Source organism: Echeneis naucrates, chromosome 5, assembly GCF_900963305.1.
Source record: "Echeneis naucrates chromosome 5, fEcheNa1.1, whole genome shotgun sequence".
NCBI lineage: Eukaryota > Metazoa > Chordata > Actinopteri > Carangiformes > Echeneidae > Echeneis > Echeneis naucrates.
The window spans coordinates 23,859,075-23,878,135 of NC_042515.1; the positions used below are offsets into that span (position 1 = coordinate 23,859,075).

At 42.6% G+C, this 19,061-nt stretch overlaps 1 protein-coding gene across 16 annotated transcripts in view; it reads right to left on the reverse strand.

Annotated features, from left to right (window-relative positions):
- nfasca (neurofascin homolog (chicken) a) overlaps nucleotides 1-19,061 on the reverse strand; it is a 64,204-nt gene that overhangs the window by 17,550 nt on the left and 27,593 nt on the right. For 10 of the 16 annotated variants that reach the window (XR_003840773.1, XR_003840770.1, XR_003840774.1 and 7 more), the window contains 22 exons: nucleotides 17,712-17,908; nucleotides 17,406-17,528; nucleotides 16,384-16,554; nucleotides 16,007-16,054; nucleotides 12,920-13,031; nucleotides 12,528-12,712; nucleotides 12,311-12,442; nucleotides 12,021-12,164; nucleotides 11,803-11,914; nucleotides 11,549-11,715; nucleotides 10,785-10,932; nucleotides 9,549-9,673; nucleotides 8,248-8,292; nucleotides 7,641-7,742; nucleotides 7,124-7,321; nucleotides 6,833-6,903; nucleotides 5,951-6,173; nucleotides 5,762-5,877; nucleotides 5,447-5,657; nucleotides 5,162-5,284; nucleotides 4,851-5,024; nucleotides 22-144 (listed from right to left, as the gene is read on the reverse strand). Coding sequence is in view for 11 of the 16 variants with exons in the window: in XM_029503222.1 (XP_029359082.1) it covers nucleotides 22-144; nucleotides 4,851-5,024; nucleotides 5,162-5,284; nucleotides 5,447-5,657; nucleotides 5,762-5,877; nucleotides 5,951-6,173; nucleotides 6,833-6,903; nucleotides 7,124-7,321; nucleotides 7,641-7,742; nucleotides 8,248-8,292; nucleotides 9,549-9,673; nucleotides 10,785-10,932; nucleotides 11,549-11,715; nucleotides 11,803-11,914; nucleotides 12,021-12,164; nucleotides 12,311-12,442; nucleotides 12,528-12,712; nucleotides 12,920-13,031; nucleotides 16,007-16,054; nucleotides 16,384-16,554; nucleotides 17,406-17,528; nucleotides 17,712-17,908 (3,050 nt within the window). In the remaining 5 variants the exon portion in view is untranslated. The remainder of the gene's footprint in view (nucleotides 1-21; nucleotides 145-4,850; nucleotides 5,025-5,161; nucleotides 5,285-5,446; nucleotides 5,658-5,761; nucleotides 5,878-5,950; nucleotides 6,174-6,832; nucleotides 6,904-7,123; nucleotides 7,322-7,640; nucleotides 7,743-8,247; nucleotides 8,293-9,548; nucleotides 9,674-10,784; nucleotides 10,933-11,548; nucleotides 11,716-11,802; nucleotides 11,915-12,020; nucleotides 12,165-12,310; nucleotides 12,443-12,527; nucleotides 12,713-12,919; nucleotides 13,032-16,006; nucleotides 16,055-16,383; nucleotides 16,555-17,405; nucleotides 17,529-17,711; nucleotides 17,909-19,061) is intronic. The other 6 variants (XM_029503230.1, XM_029503229.1, XM_029503227.1 and 3 more) reach the window with 4 other exon arrangements.

Here is a 19,061-nt window from a genome sequence, read left to right on the forward strand (position 1 = left end):
GGGCCTCGTTTGGTTTCTTACTGTCCAGTGTGAACTCTAGCACAAATTCGCTGCTGCCGGCTGGGAAGTTGTGTCTCCAGTTGATGTTAGTGTAGTTACTGTTGGGCTCCACCGTCACATCCCAGATCTTCCGCCCAGGGGCCACTACACAGAGGGGGGGGGGTAAAGGGTTAAAGGTCACAAAGGGGCCACACACAAGCTTCATGTAGACTAATGCATGGTGTGTTTTGATCCAGACTGATGCTGATCGTGGGCCACTCAAAACCAAAAGTAAATTGTGAGGATTTTTCAATTTATGAAAGCAAATCAAGTGTTTTACCTTTGGTTTCAAGTGAACTCCAAAACTACTTCATCTCAATAAAGAGAAAATCCATCCAATGTTTCTCTCCTAATCCTTATAAGTGAAACACTTTACCCTCATCACTACAAAGTCTAAAAGACCAAGATGTCATAGTTCTTAAAAAAAAAAACTCCTCCCTGACTAGGAGGATATAATGCCAGCTACATCCTAATAATCTCAAGTAGCACACTGCTTTTAGAATAGCAGGTACAGCACAGTCTATCAGGATGCAGCCCTGATGTAGTTTTCTTTTTGTCAGGTGGGAGAAGGAATTTGATTCTCAAAGACTACAAAGAGTAAAAATCCATAATGGGGAAACAGCATGTACCCAACACGTTCTGATCTGTGCGTCTGGTGGTGACTGGCACAGGAGGCGAAGGGGTAGTGGTTGCCTCAGTTGTAGTGGTGGTGGTAGTAGAAGGAGTAGTAGTAGTAGTAGTACTAGTAGAAATTGTAGTCGGAGGAGTGGTGGTAGTTGAAGTACTAATGGTTGTGGGAGCGATGGTAGTAGGAGGAAGAGGAGTGAGAAGAGGAGGAGTAGGAGTGAGAGGTGAGGCCACAGAGGCGTCGGTAAGCTCGACTACAAAGGAGGAGGCAGCAGAGAGAAGAGGGTTAGACACAGCGGCAGGGTCATCAAACAGGCACACAATACAACACACACGCACACACACGCACACAGTCAGTGTGGCTCTGAGCTCACACTCAGCACCACTGATCCCCACATACACCTTACATCATCAGTCAGTGATCATTCCAGTGTTTCAACTTCATCCCTGCTAGCATTTACACACATTACCATCATGAGCTTCTTCATGATCATCATGATCATCATCATTGCTGTGCTTCCACCAAGAGGACAGATGCTGATATTACACGTCAAACAGTGGAGAGTAGGTATACCTTGGAGATTACCTTATAAGTCAAGTGTTTGTGTTGCATTTAAAGGAGCAGTCCGCAGCAGAAATTCTACTCAAAAATGGGTTTGTTAGGACATCATCACCTTGGTGATGATGACATCATCTGGGGAAACCTTGGTTTCGACTTCAACATCACAGCTGTGTCTCAGTGCAGGGGCTTCATCCTTCATTGGCTGCATTTGAAGGCTGACTGCATCACAGCCATTTGACTAGACTGTCCATTTTCTGTGCAACGAACGAATCTTTGCAGCCCAACCTCTCCTGAGATTGATTTTACACACCAGTGTTACATCACCTTTCAAGAGGTGGACTTTATAATTAAACACAACCATTGACTAGACCTTAATCCTACTGAGACCAGGATAATTTTAGTTCAGCCTTTCAAAGCATATGCAGCCTTGGGACACCACACCCTACTAGACCACATCCTAAGAAAAATGCAGCCCCTTACACACTGAGACACATGGCACATCGCAAACAGTGCAGTCATAGCCAAATGAAGATATAGCATTATTCTAGCTTGGCCCACATGAGAGACTAAAAGTCAGAAAGTCAGAGACGCTAACTGTAATGCCCAGACATCACTGTTGGCCGAGCTTTTTGTCTGTTTCATAGGATTTTGGAAGACAACTCATAAAGCAGTGATTCTCAATGTGGCGTTAGGTGGCTCCTGAGGGAGTAAATTATTTTTGCTCATAAGCGGTACAAAGCCAGCATGTATTTAGACTATCTTTTATGATAAAACATGAAAAAGTAAAAATCTCAAATGAGGATCAGTTGCCTGATTTGTGCCCTTGATAAAAAGTTTGACAGCCGCTGTTATAAATGTCAGACCAGCTGTGGCATCAGTGGAGTATCAAAGATGATCTCAGCTATCATGGCATTAGGTCTTGATGTCACTTGTTTTGCCATGATCTGTTAAGATACTGTTAAACTAAGTTCAACTAAGGTGTTTGACTTTGTCTATGAAATTATCTGGTCTTATCTGTGTCCTTCTCAGGTGTGAAACTAGGACTCTTTCCATCTTTTCTGTTGACTTCCACTGTAAATGCTACTCGACTACTGTACCTTGAAGTTGAAGTCATCTCCAGCCAATGCAGGACCTCCCTCCCCCCGACAGCATGCTTGCATCACCAGATTAGATGCTATGACCATACACCATGATGCAAAAAGCAAATAAAAGGGGATGGGACAATGGCCATGTCAGCAAGTTTTAGAGCCCTTTCAGCTTTGTGAGATTCAAGCCAGTTTACCTGTGGCTCCGTCTATGAACTGTTGACTCAGTGAACAAGCGATGGCTAATGATGGCAGAGTGACATGACAGCTGGAAAAGCTCAAGAATAAGATGATAGATGCGCTGCCTGAGCAGGTGAACCTCATCACGTTGAATCATTCAACATGTGACAACATTTGGAAGCACAGGTGTGATTCCCATTCATCAGACAAGCAAAAGATTGTGTGTCATGGCAGACACAAAGTGAGGCTGTAAGAGTGTACCATCAGGGACTGGTTCGGAGGTCACAGGTTAAAGGTCAAGACAAAAGAAGACCTTAAGATTCGTGATACTTCACAGATCAAAAATAATACTGAGCTGATGTAAAGGGCTAACTAAACATGTTGGAGCCAGTGACAAGCTGAGCACTGACTGGGTTCACTCCCTGACAGCACACATCAGCAGACTTACAGCATTTTGAGATAAAAAGAAGAGATGGAGAAATTAGGAGAAGCAAATGGACAGATGACAAGAGAAAGAAATATAGTGGCAACATCAGCAGCAGTTCAGTCCAGCAGCAAGAGCACAGTCTGGAGTAACTGTCATAATTCTGTGTAGTAAAGATATTTTTTGGGATCGTGCATCCATTATTTATTTATACTGCTGGTGGGGGGGGCTGTAACATATCCCAGCTGACTCAGGCATACAGGCAATTTCGAGTCACCAATGGGAGGAAGTTAAGCTCATGCAGATACAGGTAGAACAAACAAACCCTAGACAAAAGGCCCCTAGCCTTGGGTTGGTGTGAGACAAAAAGTGTCATTGCACCACCATGCTGTTGGGCTCAGTGATTATATACATGCTCGCCTTCATGCATTTGGAGACCCCCGTTACAAATGCTGCATTTATATATTTATATCATATTTAGTGGCATTAAATGAGCTATCGACTCTATCACACAGTCTTCATCACTTTGGTCAACTGCCATAGAGATGGACTTGTTGTCAGTCGTTTCATGACATAAAATAAGAAAAATAATGCGTGTGATATGGTAAAAAGCTCAGTAGACATTCAGTCTGGACTGTTATGTCTGTCCTGCAATGTCGTTAACACTGAATTTTGTCATCATGGTTGTTGTGGAGTTGAAACTTGTTTTAAAAGAACTCAGTATCATGGGAGTTGGATCTGGGTTGGGATCCTGATTAATTACATTGCGAATCAGTTACACTGATACCGTAAAATATATGATGAGACAAATTTGCTTGTCTGAGTGGAACGTTAGGGTGAAATGATAAAACTAATCCCACATACAGCAGCGCCCTCTGCTGGCTGCCAAAGTGGGTTGTGGGGGGGTGTCATCTGGACATTGTAAAAATTGGACTGTGCTGCTGCTCATTGCTAACACTGACACATACAGAGACAAGGGGTGAGGGTGGGGGGATGGGGGAGTGCGACAGGCAGAGACAGCACTTCTCATTCCCATTTACCTAGACCTGTAGTGTTAGTCAAGGTTTCTGCCAACACAAAGAACAGGAGAGACAGGGGAGAGGGGAGACAGAGGTGAGCGGGACAAGAACATCTGGACTGTCGCTCTCAGTGCAGATGCTATCTAACATTCATTCTTAGTAATTTTATTTAAGAAAGAAATGAAAAACAGCTTTTAAAGTTCATTTTCATCCTTGGGAGCGCCACAAGCATTCATTAACCCCTAAATCCTCGAGGTGAGTAGGTGAGTGTGTTTGAACTCACACTTCTAACAACCTGTCAGGATCACAACACTACAAGGTGTGTGTGTTTGCTGATAATGGCGCCCTTCCGAAAAACACAAGGTCTTTCTTTTCTAAATCTCTCTCTCTCTCTCTCTCTCTCTCTCTCTCTCTCTCTCTGTCTCTCTCTCTCTCATCACGCAATCATCAGGGCTAAAATGTGGATTTTTGGGGACTATTTCCAGCATTGAATAACCAACATTATTTGCTCAGTAAGCATATCCAGCAGCAGGATGGTTTGTGTGTTGATGGTGATGGAGGACCAGAAGGCAGAGGAGACAGGCTGAAGACATTCACACTGCCTGACGGTCAATGACTTCATTGGTGTTTTGTATTTACTAGAGAATTTAAAACACTCAAATGAAAACCGGTGGTGGATAATAATAATATTAAACTGTAAACAACACTGATGTGACTTAACTGAAGAGTGAATGTGACTTCTTCCCTGTAGAAAGCACTTAAATGTACAAACATTCAGTGGATAGTTTATCAGCAACACCTTTGTTGAGCTGACACTAATGCAGCTTCATCCAACCATTACGCCACTTTTTTTTTTCTTTCATTGAAAAACACATATAATTAGATTTTTGGGTAACAGGTGTGTAAACACTCACCCTCATTGGTGAAGTGTGGGGATTCCTCAGCGAAGACCCCACCCGCTCCTTCCTGAGTGCGTGCCGAAAGGTAGAACCTGTAGCGCGTCGATCGGTCCAGTAGCCGGAGGGTGAAGTCTGTTACATTGGGAGGAAACATCTCCAGCTGTGGGCGACCTAACCTAGAGCCGTTGACTAGATGTATGTGCACATACACAGACACAGACACAGAGAATGAAAAATGTGCTCAAATGGCTGTGAGAAGTAAATCAGAGTTCAGATCATTCTGTGGGACTCACAGGATTGGGATTTGACCAATCACAGCCGCTCACCTGTTTGATACTTGAGCTGGTATCCAGTCAGAATGCCATTAGGTTCAAGAGGTTTGTCCCATTCCAGGTGGATGGTGTCAAAACTCCTCCGGCTGATCCTGAAGAACCTTGGAGCATCAGGCACTAAGCACAAACACACACACGCATGCACACTTCATTACAGCGGTGTGTCACTGACAGACATGTTCGTCATTTAGGTGTCAGGCTGTTACGCTGCCACATGCAGGTTTGCATCCCTTCTGAGTCTTCACAATTTGTCAGTCTCTCCTGGACTGGCGTCCTCACCTCCCTCCTTGGTGGTAAATTCCACAGTGTTGCTGGGTGGACCCTCAAAGCGGCTGTTGGCCACAACCATAAGCATCTTGTATTCAGAGTAGGGCACCAGGTCACTAAGAATGCCAGATGGCTCGGCCAAAGTGCTGTAGAAACCTTTGGTTTTCTTTTCCTTACTGACCACCAGACCTGGGACCAGACTGGACTCGCGCCAGTAGTAAAGCTTGGAGGGAGAAGGAGAGGAAAGGGGTTGATGGGTAATAGGTGAAGAGGTTATAAAAGAGCAAAATACCATCCAGTCAATGTTTAGAAGATATTGAGACTCACTCTGTACTCTTTGAACTCTCCCTGGACTGAGCTGGGGTCCACCGATTTCCAGTGAACGTTCACTTTGGTCCTGTTGACCTTTGACACCCGCAGTTCAGTGGGAGCATCGGTGGGGTCTGAAAAGGTCCACAGGGTTTGTGAGACAAAGGTTTGGTGTCTTTTAGGAATATGGAACCTGTGTCTACTCACTGTCTTCTCCAGAGAAACCATTGACTACATTAGACTCAGGTCCGGATCCAAAGTCATTTCTGGCCTGGATTTTGATTTCATAGGGCACATAGGTATCTGTGTTAGAGACTATGTGTTTGGACTCCAACGTGGTCACATTACTCCACTCTTCTCCTGTATCCTTCTGCCTCCAAAACACATTGTAATGTAGGTTGGGCCCATTTCTCTCTAGATCAAGAAGAGGCTGCAGGGGGAAAAAGATGTTCACTCAGACAGCATTAACTAAATACTAAGTGCAACTTTGAAATCATGATCTTCATTAATAACATTCAAAACACATTGAAAATGATCTTGTATCGAAATAGAATTTTTTATGACCACCTATGAATTGCTTTGCTTCACATTTGTAATGCGTCTTAAATCCTACATAAACCTTCATATGCAAATGCAGTGTGTGCATATATATAAATATATTTTATATGTTCATGTAACTGCCTAATGTCTCACTATAATTCTCTGAGTCAGCTACTCAGAGTAATGGTTCACTGGTAATTTTGTCATATCGTTATTGAGGTTATTTTTCTATTTAACATGTGATGAGCGCTGCTAAAGTCTGCTATCTGGATCAATGCAGCTCATAGCTCCAGCCTCTTTAAACATAACACATGAAGGATTCTAATGACTGGTAAGTCTTGTGAATCATATTATGATGATACTGTTTTTCACTTTGTTCAATATGTTTTTTAAGTCTTTCATTTTGATTTGAAAATGGGTTAAAAAAATCTCTACAGACTGTGGAAATTATTGTGTCACTTAAAATAATTCTAAAGCGTATTCTCATACTGTCATGTTCCAATAGTAGTGACACATACATAAGTTCGAATGACTTTGGCTTAGTCTTACCTCCCAAGTGATCTCCATGTTGTCCTTCTTGGAGCCCCATCCCCGCAGACCTTTCGGAATGGCATCTGGGGCTTTGGAATATGACAAAATTAATTGAAATTATGCAGAAACTCCAACACACCCATGGACCTTTCTGATCTGTGTTCATTAATATCTATACTTTCTCTACCTTTGGGAGTTTGTCTAAATCAAAGATCATGAAGAAGAAAGGTGAAGCACATTTAAAAATTGAAAATGGAAAAACATCAGCTTCAGAACAAACACATAATTTTACACTAGTGTGCTTCTCACCTGCCCCGCTGGTCTTGTATCTGAGCGATGGGCGACTGGGCTGACTTTGGCCTACCGAGTTGATTGCAATGACCCTGAACTGGTAGTTTACGAAGGGGGCAAGTTGCAGAACCACAGAATTAAGGTCCCCAGGGTAGGTGGACAGGTTCTGCCACCTTCCTGGCTCCCAGCGGTTCTCCTCAAACTGGACTAAGAACTCTGCAAAGACAAGAAAAGGACACCATATATTATTGAAGAAGTGAAACTCACACACTCAATGCAGATTATATTCATTATTGTAAGAGGAGCAGGCCATTCAATCATTATAACCTATAGCCTTGATAAAAACGTATGTAATTTTTCTATTTCATCGTTCATGGATTACACTTCATGTCCTCAAACATATGCTACTATTATACATTTTACGTCCATGTGAGGAGATGGTGCAAAGAGTGGGACCTGCACTGCGCCCTGTCTCTTTCTAGTGTAGTGAAAATAAAGGGCATGATCTCCATGTGAGGAGTGTGTGCACACTGACCAGTAATGGGGCTCCTATGGTCATTTCCGGGGATCCAGGTGAGACGGACACTACGGGCTGCTGGGTCTGACAGATCCAGATCAATAGGGGGGTCTGGAGGACCTAAGGAAAGACAGGGTTTGCCCAAAATTAGATGAGCCAAATACATAAAAGCACACATGTATGGGATGGATGCTGCAAAACACTTTCTCTCCTTTCTCTCATGCTTCATGCAGTCATTTAAAAATAATATAAAATACAAGAGACCTGACTCTACAAATCTAGAAATATTCTCCAGTTAAGTTGGAACAAATCAGGATATTACACTTCTGTCAAACGCGGAAACATCTTATTGTCATAATGAATTTGGTGCATGGATATAAAACCTGAATCTTGCACACACATAGGGACAGAAATGATCTTTGACATGATATAAAATAATATCACTTAAAACTTTTTTCTGATATTATTATTATTATCATTATTATAGTATAAAAAAGGCACAAGTCAGGGCAGAAAAGATGAGACCATAAAAGGAGAAAATACTTATATAAAAAAAAAATTAAAAAAAACTGGAGGGAGAGAGAAGAAAAAGAAAAGACAGATTTGCACCAAATCCATGTGTTACCTGGAGGCAAGGCACTAGAGATTGAGGGGTTGTGGGAGACTTCCTCTGTGGGGCGTGGTCAAGGACCAGGAGGTGGGGATAAAGGTTAGATTCTGCAGGTTAGTCCACTAAATCAACAGCAAGGGAGCACAACCATTAACATTTAGATCACACTTTAGGTCACTTTATCATGCTGGCAATGTTCTCATAGCTAAGACTGAGTCACAGGTATAAACCAGCTCCTCTCAAAATCTTCTGAACTTCAAGCCAACCCGGAGTGGTCACAGTGAGTTCGGCAATTTACTTCATGTCCATGATTTGACCGAATTCTTCAGGTGGACGGTGACACAGGAACAGTTCTGTCACTTATTTCTGCTTTAACAGAGTGGTGGTAAACTAATATTAAGATTTTTACAAGGGTTTATTCCTGTGACTCGCTGTCATTAACCCACAAGTCTAACATCAAAATAATGGTCACAGTCTACAGCACAGCTTCATCATAGCATATCCCTACAGAGCACTACAGTGAGGGTGAAGCTAAGCTAGGTGAGTGTTCAGTCCACAACAGTAACACATGCTTGACTGTCACTACACAGAGCTGAAAATTTGTTCCCAGAGAAAACTGTCTACAGGAAAGTAAAACTAGTAGCAGTACAATTTGTCTTAATGTGTCGAACATGGAAACACATGCACTGAAAGGATTGGAATAACTGGTTCCTTATTATGTTATACTTCTGCCTCCATTACATTTCAAATATGAACATTGTTATTATTATGTGTTGTATTATGTATTATTCAGTGTTACAGTATGAGTTTAATCGCTTTATTATAAGCTCATTAATTAGCTAGTTAAAACTTTATAAATCATTTTGTGAGATGTTATAAGCCAATAGATAAAATGGGAAACTGTTTATAATGAGTCCATATGTATCTGGACTGTTAAGCTAAATAACACATTACTATATTTCATCAATGAGCTTGGCTTGTTTTTTCCACCATCAGCACTTATACCTGTGTGCTTGATCACATACACTCACAGTCAAAAGTTTAGACACATTTTCCTATTCATTTGAATGAGAAAGTGTGTCCAAACCGGTAGTGTATATGGTGAGTTCTGGATAGTTAAATGGTGCTTGTACCCACTCATATGTGTGTGGGCAGATTATTAATTGATTGAACATAATATTAGAATACAAATGTGCTGATGCAGCAACATTGTCAGATGGCAAAACATCTCAGTCATGTTTAAACTGACACTTCAGTCCACTTGAATTCTCGGGTAATATTTTGATCACAGTGATGCTCCTCCCTTCTGCCTGTACCTAACACAGTGAGGCGGGCTGAGGACGAGTCCTGGTCAATCTCAGATTTGACGGTGCAAGCGTAGGTTCCTTCATCACCCTCATTCACGTTGTTGATGGTAAGCGACTCTCCGTCCTTTTTTAGCCTGGGAGACACAGACAACGTGGATGTTACAGCAGCAAACACTCCATGCTTCTCTTCTGTACAAAGTTAGACAACAGTTTATTATGCAAAGAACAAAACCTAAAACATGTTAAAATGTTTAACCTGGAAGAAGTCTATTTCTGTTGATCTGACTCTTAAAAAGAAAGAAACTTTGTTTTAACAGATCACAAATGGTATGAAATTATAAGACGAGAAAGAGAGAAACATCGACTTAAGTAGGAAACCTTCGCCCTGGTGTTTTATTCCTAGTCCAGCTCTAGAAAATTCCTGGTTGTTACAGCACTCTTGATATTATATTATTATAATTGACGGCCAATGAGCTCCTGAACCTTAAATGAGCATCAGGAGAATCCACTTTCTGAGCTCTGCAGCAGCTCCTTCTTCCTCATGAACCGTGTTCTGATCTGCATCATCAGCTGTGAGACCTGGCATAGACTGATGTGACTGTCTACATCAGGTCCAATCAGCTCAGTCACCACAGCTGGACTCTTGTCCAGGTGTAGAAACACCTTGGAGATGTGTTGAAACTAAACACTGGAGTTATAAACTCCTTAGGAAAACATTTACTGAGCTGGTAAATCAAGGTAGAGGTAGGGACATTTTCCATCCATCCACCCATATTCTACTGCTTGTACGTTTCCGGGTTGCGGGGTTCTGGAGCCAATCCCAGCCAATGTTCTGGACAAGAGGCAGGGTTCATTTTCCCATAGACTTCAATACAACGTGAAGTTGCCCCATCATGGTCATTCGATATAATGCAGACTATTAGACCTTGAAATTTTCATCCAGTTTGAGCCAGTGTGCCAGACAGTGCCAACCTGCTGGAGCTTTCTCTTTGTCTCTTCAGAGAACAGCTCTCGTTCCAGCTTGAATTAAAATGTATGCGAATAAAGCTAAAAATCCAATCTGAAAACCTCAATAACAAATATATTTGTTGATTTTCTTTGGTTTGTTTTAGAAAAAACTGGAGAGTGAAAACCAAGAGTTATGAATGTAACTAACTGTCTGGATAAGGATGCTTTTCTATTTGCAAATCCTCATCGAGTTGCCGTGTTCTGGCATGGAAGGTGTGTGACAGTGAAGGCCATTACCTCCATCCCAGATACAAAGGCTTGTCATCCTTGGTCCAGGTCACAGTGACAGGCAGGCTGGGATCTGACTTCACCTTACATTCCAAATGGACCGTGGAGCCCTTGATGACTGACTGGTGGCCAGAGGCTTGAACTATACGAGTTGGCTCTGAGGGGTAAGAGTTGGTGATGAAAAAATCAAACACACACATTTAGAAGTTGGCAAGAAAATCAGTTGGAGGCGAAATCGTGCTGGTTGACCCAGCAATGTGGAGCTGTACTTCTAAAAAAAAAAAAAAGAGTCAAAGGCCCCTAGTATCTCAGTTTTGTGGTGGTACGTTCACCCATTCTCCCCAACTTCACTGCCATGGTACATCAGTTCACTTGTTTAAGGAGCCATGCTCTGGGTCGGTTTCGTGAAGGAAAGCACACAGCTGACAGGAAAAGGTTTGACATAACATGGCTCAACTTTCTTGTTAATAACATGGTCTAGCTATGTTCCTCAAATGTGTCTCAATTAGTAATCACTGACTATTCCTTTAGTAAAAGGCACAAGGGATGATCCAGCAGGCTGTTTGGCACAAGGAAAGAAAAGAAGGTAAACAGCAATGAGCCCTGCACAAGCTGATTATTGCAAACGTCAGCTGTTCAACGTCATGTTGCTTGGACACAGTTACAGAGTATCTTCTTATGAGACTGCAGAGATCAATATGGTCACTGTATATTTAGATACTGAGTCAGAACAGGAGACCTCATGTGAATGCAGCAGTGGCGAAGTGTCTGACCTTTGACCTCCAGGTGAACCTGCTTGTTGGCACTGCCCAGGATACTGTTGGCCACACAGGTGTAGGTGCCCGCATCCTCAGCTCGTGCCTGTTTGATCTCCAGGGTTCCATTGATATAAACACGGTACTGACCACCATCCAGCCCGCTGCCCTGCCCGTTCTTAAACCTGCACATAAAGAAAACACAACGACAGATGAAAAAAGATGCAAACTAGATTATTCACATGGAGTCATCAGCGCAGGTTCACACTCACCAGCGGAGCTCTGGCAGAGGGGAACCAAAGAACGGACAATCCAGGAAGGTGCGGTTGTTCTCAACCACTTTGATCAGCCGAGTTTTAGGATCCAGCATCCTTGGAGCCATGTCTGCAAGTTTTGGGAAAATGGATTACATCTTCACCATTACATCATCATTGGGGGACTCTGCAGGTGACAGGATACCGTACTCTTCAGACAGATAACTGGGTCTCACCGAGAACACTGACGAAGGCATTGGCCAGCAGATAGCCATGCTGGTTTGAGGCGTTGCACTGATAGACAGCGCTGCTTCCCATCTGTACTGAGCGGAAGATGATGGTATCACCCAACACTTGTCTGCTGGGGTTGGGCAGAGAGCCTGGGGTTGGGGATGGAGAAAATATCATAATGAAGGAATGATGGAACTCGAGGACAGGAGAGTAAGATGGAGTCTGATTGGATTCTGTGATCCAGAGTGTGGGGTCGGTCTCCTGCTACAAGATAACGCTGTGAAGTGCCACTTACTGTTTATAGGCTGTCCGTTAATCAGCCACTGGATGTTGGGTTTAGGGTTGCCATTGGCACGGCAAACCAAGCGTCCATTCTCGTCAGGGGCTAGCACCAAGTCTGTGGGTTTGTCCAGCCAGTAAGGAGCCGCTGTGGAACACAAAGGGAGGTCAACATGACAGAGTCATTCACAGATTCATTCATCTGTCCCAAGACACAAGCCGGACCTCCTTACCTTTCACTTGGACAATGATGGAGTGGCGTATGCTGCCCACATGATTGTTGGCCATGCACACATACTCGCCAGCATCCTCCTCTGACACACTGACAATCTTCAGGGTCTTGTTGAAGTTCTCAAATTTGACTTTCTGCACTGGTAAGTCCCCGCCCTTTTTAAACCACTTAATTGTAGGCGTCGGTCTGGTTGGGGTGGAGGTACACAAATGTGGGTTGGGTGTAAAAGGCAACCTGAACAGAGCAACTCCAGAAGGCAGAGGCAGAGGACACCATAACAGCATCCTAGTGTATCTTAATGAACTGGACCAGCATTACCATTACTGTATGATTATTAAATAATGTGATCTTAAAATAAAGTGGATGTGTCTGTTTGAGAGAGAGAGCACTCACAGTCCTGCAGCGATACACTCCAGCAGCAGTCTCTCATCTCGAAGCACCATTTTGGAGCTCTCACTGCCTGACGGTGAGAGGAAAGTTGGCATGGTCTCTGCTACTTTTCGGCCTGAAGATGAAGAGAAGAAAAGGGTCAGTATACATAAATCAGTATAATTCAGCAGCGCTATAGTTTATCTTCACAGCATGATTTGCTGTAGCAACACGTCCTCTCTCTGGGCACTAACACTATTATTCTGGTCATTTCCCTGTGGCTGGACTCCATCTTTGCCTTTGGCACTCTGTACAGTCTGTACAAATGGCAAATTTTCTGTAAAGGTCTAAAGCTCTCTGGCTTCTCTCAAGAGAAGACATTAAGAGATGCAGAAAAAAACAACAAGGTCACTGATCTTGCTTCATGTTTGCCAGAGGTGCTGAGATGGAGAGTGTGGCCATTAAAAGCTTAAATAAATCAGCTGATAAAATGCACTATGACTTTCTGCTGGGACAAGATTAGTTTAACATCAAACTCAAGTTCACATGGGATCATGTAGTTTAAATATTAGTCTTCACCCCATGTTAAATCTCCCCACAGGACTCGGACACAGCAATAAGCCTCTGTACAACATGTAAGTAGACTCTTTAGACCAGAACCTTGATTTTTAGACTGAGGTCTTTTTTAAACATTTGACACAAACAAGAACAAGGAGGGATGATAACAATCCAGAGGCAGAGTTGAACAGAATTAGTTTAGTTTCAGCTGGTTGAAGGAACAAGCAAGAACATAAAGTCAGTCAGGCCAGATAAGCAGATGTGAGCGAGATGCCAAGTGTCTGCGACTAGAACACAAACTGTGTGGCACCTCGCTTCATGTTACAACAATACTGAGAACACATTTATACACAGTTTTACAGGTTACTTTCACAGTTGACAATACAATGGACATTTCCATTGATCCAGGTGGAATTTTGATTAATAATTTTACTTGCTTGAATCATTAACCATGTACATTCACAGTGGGCTTTTGTGATCAGAGCTCACTTCCCACTCTATAAGCAAATAAATAGGTATGTGCCAGGAAGACAGACGGGTCTGTAGCTCACCTTGTATGCGAGAAGGACAGAGACAGAGGCTGAACAAATCACCGCACTGTTCACAACTCCAAAGTCAAATAAGGTCATTTATAGTCATCAAATATTTTTGGTATTAATGTAGGTGCTGTGATTAATTCAATGGGCTCTATTTGTCCCAGATGCATCTGTGTTCACACAGCTCAAAGACCCTCTTAAAGAGGTCTGCGTGACTGGATCTAAAATCAGTCTTGGTTGGATCTTGGCTTTGTTCCCATCTGAAATTACCTGTCCACTGATTGGATCACCTGAGACAGCTGAAAAAGTCTGAGCAGGTCTGAATAGAGTTATCATGTCGGAGTGGGACTGAACAAAGCTAACCAGGTCTGAAAAGGAACTGGACTGTTTGTGTATGATCCAGTATTTGCTGTCACCATGTTCTGTAAACTCAGCAGTTAGTTTTCTAAATACAGTGTGGTCATACACAGCATACACAAGAACAAAAAATATTATCCAAGTTTTAATAAAGCAGAGTTTCAGTCCTTGATTACTTCTTTGCCACAACAGTACTGTATTAATTCTATGCAGCACTGACATTGATAGTTTACTTTTTTACCACAAACTGATCCAATTTTAAAAATGCTTTCTATATTTCAACAGGCTTAGTTCCCTTCAATCATAACTTAGACAGGACATTTCCAGTCTGCTCCATTAACACGATGGATACCGCATCCAGTCAGTGGAGAGCTGCAGCCTGCAGAGAGGTGTGTGGGGTTAAATTAGCAATAGCCTCTTTTGTGATGCAGATCTGTGTGGGATTAAAGATTAAAGTGAGAGAGATGTTTGGACGTTAGTAACATGGGAAGGAGAAAAGAAACCACAAGATGAGGACACAGAGGAGGAATTGTGAGTTACAGCGACAGAATGAACGCCATGGAAATATGGCAGACTTCTTGTGATACTGGCAGAGCTCAGCACACACTAGCGCCCTTTAGCCACCTCCCACCCACAAAAAAGACACAACTGTGATTGTGATTCAGTGTGTGCTCAGAAGAGATTAGCAGCAAAAGGAGCATGAGTTAAGGTGGCAGTGTGTGAGCGTCCTGACAGCTGTCCCCATCATTCTCCCTCACTCACACACTCAAACCTTATTTCCATACATATGACTATTAATGATCACAGCATGACTCAAGACTGAATATTCATCATGTGACCTAATCCTCAGTGCTGCAGATTCAGTGGTATCCTCAGTTTCACTGGGCCCATAGTCTGGTCTATAACAGGGTGCATCCTCTCCCTCAGGGATACATCACATCTACCCATCCTGCATACACCGCCACTGTAGCTGATCTGGTCCATGCAGTTAGGGGTTAATTCAATTCTCTATTCCCAATACACTTGAATTAAAGCTAATTTGTGTTTTAATTACAATAGGTTTATTCATTATATGTGATCATTTAACTTGGATTGAGGTGAAATAAGATGATTATGGCCTCAATGAGATGAATGTATTTCTCCTGTGCGAGTGTAGTTCAGGGTCACAGATGATGTTTTGTCTTTTATTGGAAGTTGCATGTGGTCCGTTCTTTCAACCTCTGCTGAGATATGAATTGAGCGATTCCACGTGTAATGAACAACTGACTGACACTAGACTGAGTGATTAGGAGAGATGTTACTCAGCTGCAGCATTTTTATTCTATGAGTGTTTTGGCTGTTCCTTTTGTTTCCCCCGAAACTCCTGATATAAGGAGCAACCAACATACTACACATTACATGGAGACATAAAATACCAGAAGCTTAAGGTCAAAACATGTTTTCAGCATGTAAGAACAGAATTAACCAGTCTCACACATTTCATTAGTCATTAGGCAGAAGACGAGAAGCATTTGGCATGTTAACGTGAACGCATATAGAGAATATCTATTGGCATCGGTTAACTTGCTGGCTCATGAGGCTGAGCCGGTTAGTGTTTTTAAATACTGTATGTTACTGTGGAGGACAGGAAGTGAAACTGTCCAGACAGGAAGTGACTCACCACCATATGGGTCAGTGGCATTGTAAGAGGTATCATTATACAGCTCCTCTGAAAATACAGACATATACAGTGGATCATGAGTGTACACACAGACAAACACTCAGAGAATGGTTGCACAATGACGCATCAGAATCTGAAAAATAGTATTTCACATTAGAGCAAGACAATCTTTCCTTTTCTAAAGCAACGAATAATACATACTTCATGCTCCTCATTTCATGTCATCTCTTTAACTCTAGATGGATAAATAGACCACTGAGTTCATACATTACTGCAGCAGTACCATGTCCGATGGCCATTAAATGACATTGACATATTTGAAGGCACAGAGTATGTGTGTGTGTGTGTGTGTGTGTGTGTGCTTGTTTTCTACTCACTGGTCTGAACTTTAAGTGTGAAGGGGTTCTTCTGCTGGATGGTTTGTGTGAAAAGGAAGCGAGCATTGCAGCTATAGTCTGTTTGAGCATCCTGGGCGATAACATTGGAGAAGTACAAGTCTCCATTCAAACCCATGGACACTCTCTTATCATGAGGTATCGGGATCATCACTGGAAGACATGGGAAGAAGTGTCAGGAGGACGGAAAGAAAGAGACAGAGAAGGAAGACAAAGACAATATCAACCACATGTTCTCTCCAGAGAGATGGAGTTGCAGGATCTCTGCCACATAATTGGTGGATTCATCTGTGATCCAACCACACACATTATCTCCTCCTCTGTTATCCTACGGTCAAATACAGGCTGTGACATTGATGCACCGTTAAACACACACAGACACACTCCAATACATACTGTGAATACATATAATGACATGAACCTTATGGTAGTCAAGAGAGTGCCTCAGGACCAATTAGCAGCCAGCCAGCAGACCTCATCATCTGCTGGTGTGTTAATGTGTCTGGGCCACATGACAAATTGATATGATGTTCTGTGGTCTATGTGAGCACATATGACACTGTGTATCAATCCAGGCTGCTTGCTGAGTGGACAAGTGACACTGTAGCACCATAGTAATATTCAAAGTTCACTGAGAGGAAAAACTGTAATAGTTCAACTTTTTCCTTTTAACTAACATGCTTTTTCCAGTTTCTCTTTGTGGCTGTAAAATGATATCTGACTGAACATGAGCTCTGTCCCTGCAGATCTACATGCACGCAACACACACACAGGCTTAGCATGAGCTGGAGCAAAACTGGCAAGCAACAAAACAGTGAGAAGAGTGAGGTGAAGAAAAACTGCTGGAGAGAAAAAGACTCAATGAAACCATTTTGTTCAGAACGAAGACAGACCGAGAGGAAAAGATTTCCAGATGATCCACAAGCCTTCTGGACAATTGCAGTCTACTGGATGTAAAATTTCTCAGGATGTTTGTATGTACATATGTGTATCACTGTGCTCACTGCTGTTCATCCAAAAGGTGAACGGGGGAGGAAGCCCTGGTGGGGGGTTGCAGGGTAAAACCAATGGGGAGCCTTCAGTCACCACCACTGGCTCCAGCACTTCCTTTGGCCACAGTGGAGCCTCTGAAGGATTGAAAGGGATAGAGAGAAAAGAAAGAGTCTGGTCAGTATTGCTGTGTACACTTTATTGGTCACATGAACATGTAAGGTTTCATTATGTTGCAATAATCAAACGCTGAAAATGCAAATGTGTTGAAATCTCATCAGAGATTTCTTTTCCCTCTGTGAGTGAGTGCATGTTCTCACTGGAGACCCGAAGCAGGATTTTGCTTGACAGTGCTACTCCAAAGTCATTAGTGGCAAAGCACTGGTATTCTCCTTCGTAATCCTCGGGTCGCCCTCCGCTACGGAACCCAATCTCCAGGGTTCCTGAGCGTTTTCGCATCGACACTCTGGGATCTTTCCCGATGTTGAAAAACTTCCCGTTCCTTCTCCATGAGAACCTGAGTCATGGAACAGAGAGCCAAAAGTCTTCCATTAGATCATTTCTGGTCACTGGACCTGAAGGATGAGCGTAAGTGCTCCACACTTCTCAGGATGTGTATATGAAGCAGCTAAAAACCATTTACTGGCTATGGATAACTCAGCACACATATCAGATCCAAACAAAGTGGTAGTGAAGACTGGAGAATGTCAGCCACAGGTTAGGAAAGCATTCATTCATTTATCATATCTTCCCTCCTCATTTCCTGAGCTTTTCCTCTCGAGATATGCTGTTGTTAGCTTTAGTTGAATCAATTTTGTCTTTTTTTTCTTAAACTGCACATTTAATATGCATTTTTTTTACATTTATTTCACATTGAAGGTGTCTCGGCACCTCAATCCTTCCCATTCCTGAATAGATTTGACTTTGAACAGAAAGCACTTTATTGAAGAAAGCACAGCAGCTGAAAATCAGGACAGCAAAAGTGATGGAATAAATTTACAACTTCATCCCAACACTTTGTGTGTGTGCGTGTGTGTATGTGTGCATGGGATTCTACTGATCCTCTTGTTTTTTTTTTTTTCAGCATCAAGATTTTATTTGTTGTTGCATTTAAGACTTTACAAATTTACAATCTCTAGTCTCTAAGACAGACTTTGATTATAACATCAAACAGAAACAATTTTAAATTTGATTTTAGAACAGTCCGCCACAGCTTTGACTACATATGGGTTTACGTTTACAGGCTCAGGAAACATGTTTGAGAGGAGACAATGGTGGAAAGCCTGATGGTGGCAGGAGATGTGGTCCTTGGGACAGTTCTGGTGATGGAGAGCTAGAAAATATGAAACTTCTTCGCTTGTCATGTGGTTGCCATCTTTTATTACTCAACCGGCACATGACTACAGCTCAAAGTGCCAATGTGCCACACGCTTAGGGTTACAGTTCTGCAGCTTAATCCCGCTCTGGCTGTTTTACGTAACCTGCCTCTATTTTTAGTGTTCAGCAGAGCTTTTCAGAAGATGCTTCTTGTCAGTTTTAGGTCCCTTCCAGTGGATCTGGGCTTGATTTGTAGAAATGATCCTGAACAAAGGGCGTCTGTTGAAGCACTAGGGATTGTGTTGTGGTGTGTGTCGCAGTAAGTGGCTGATTGTGAATGAAGAAGTGAACGA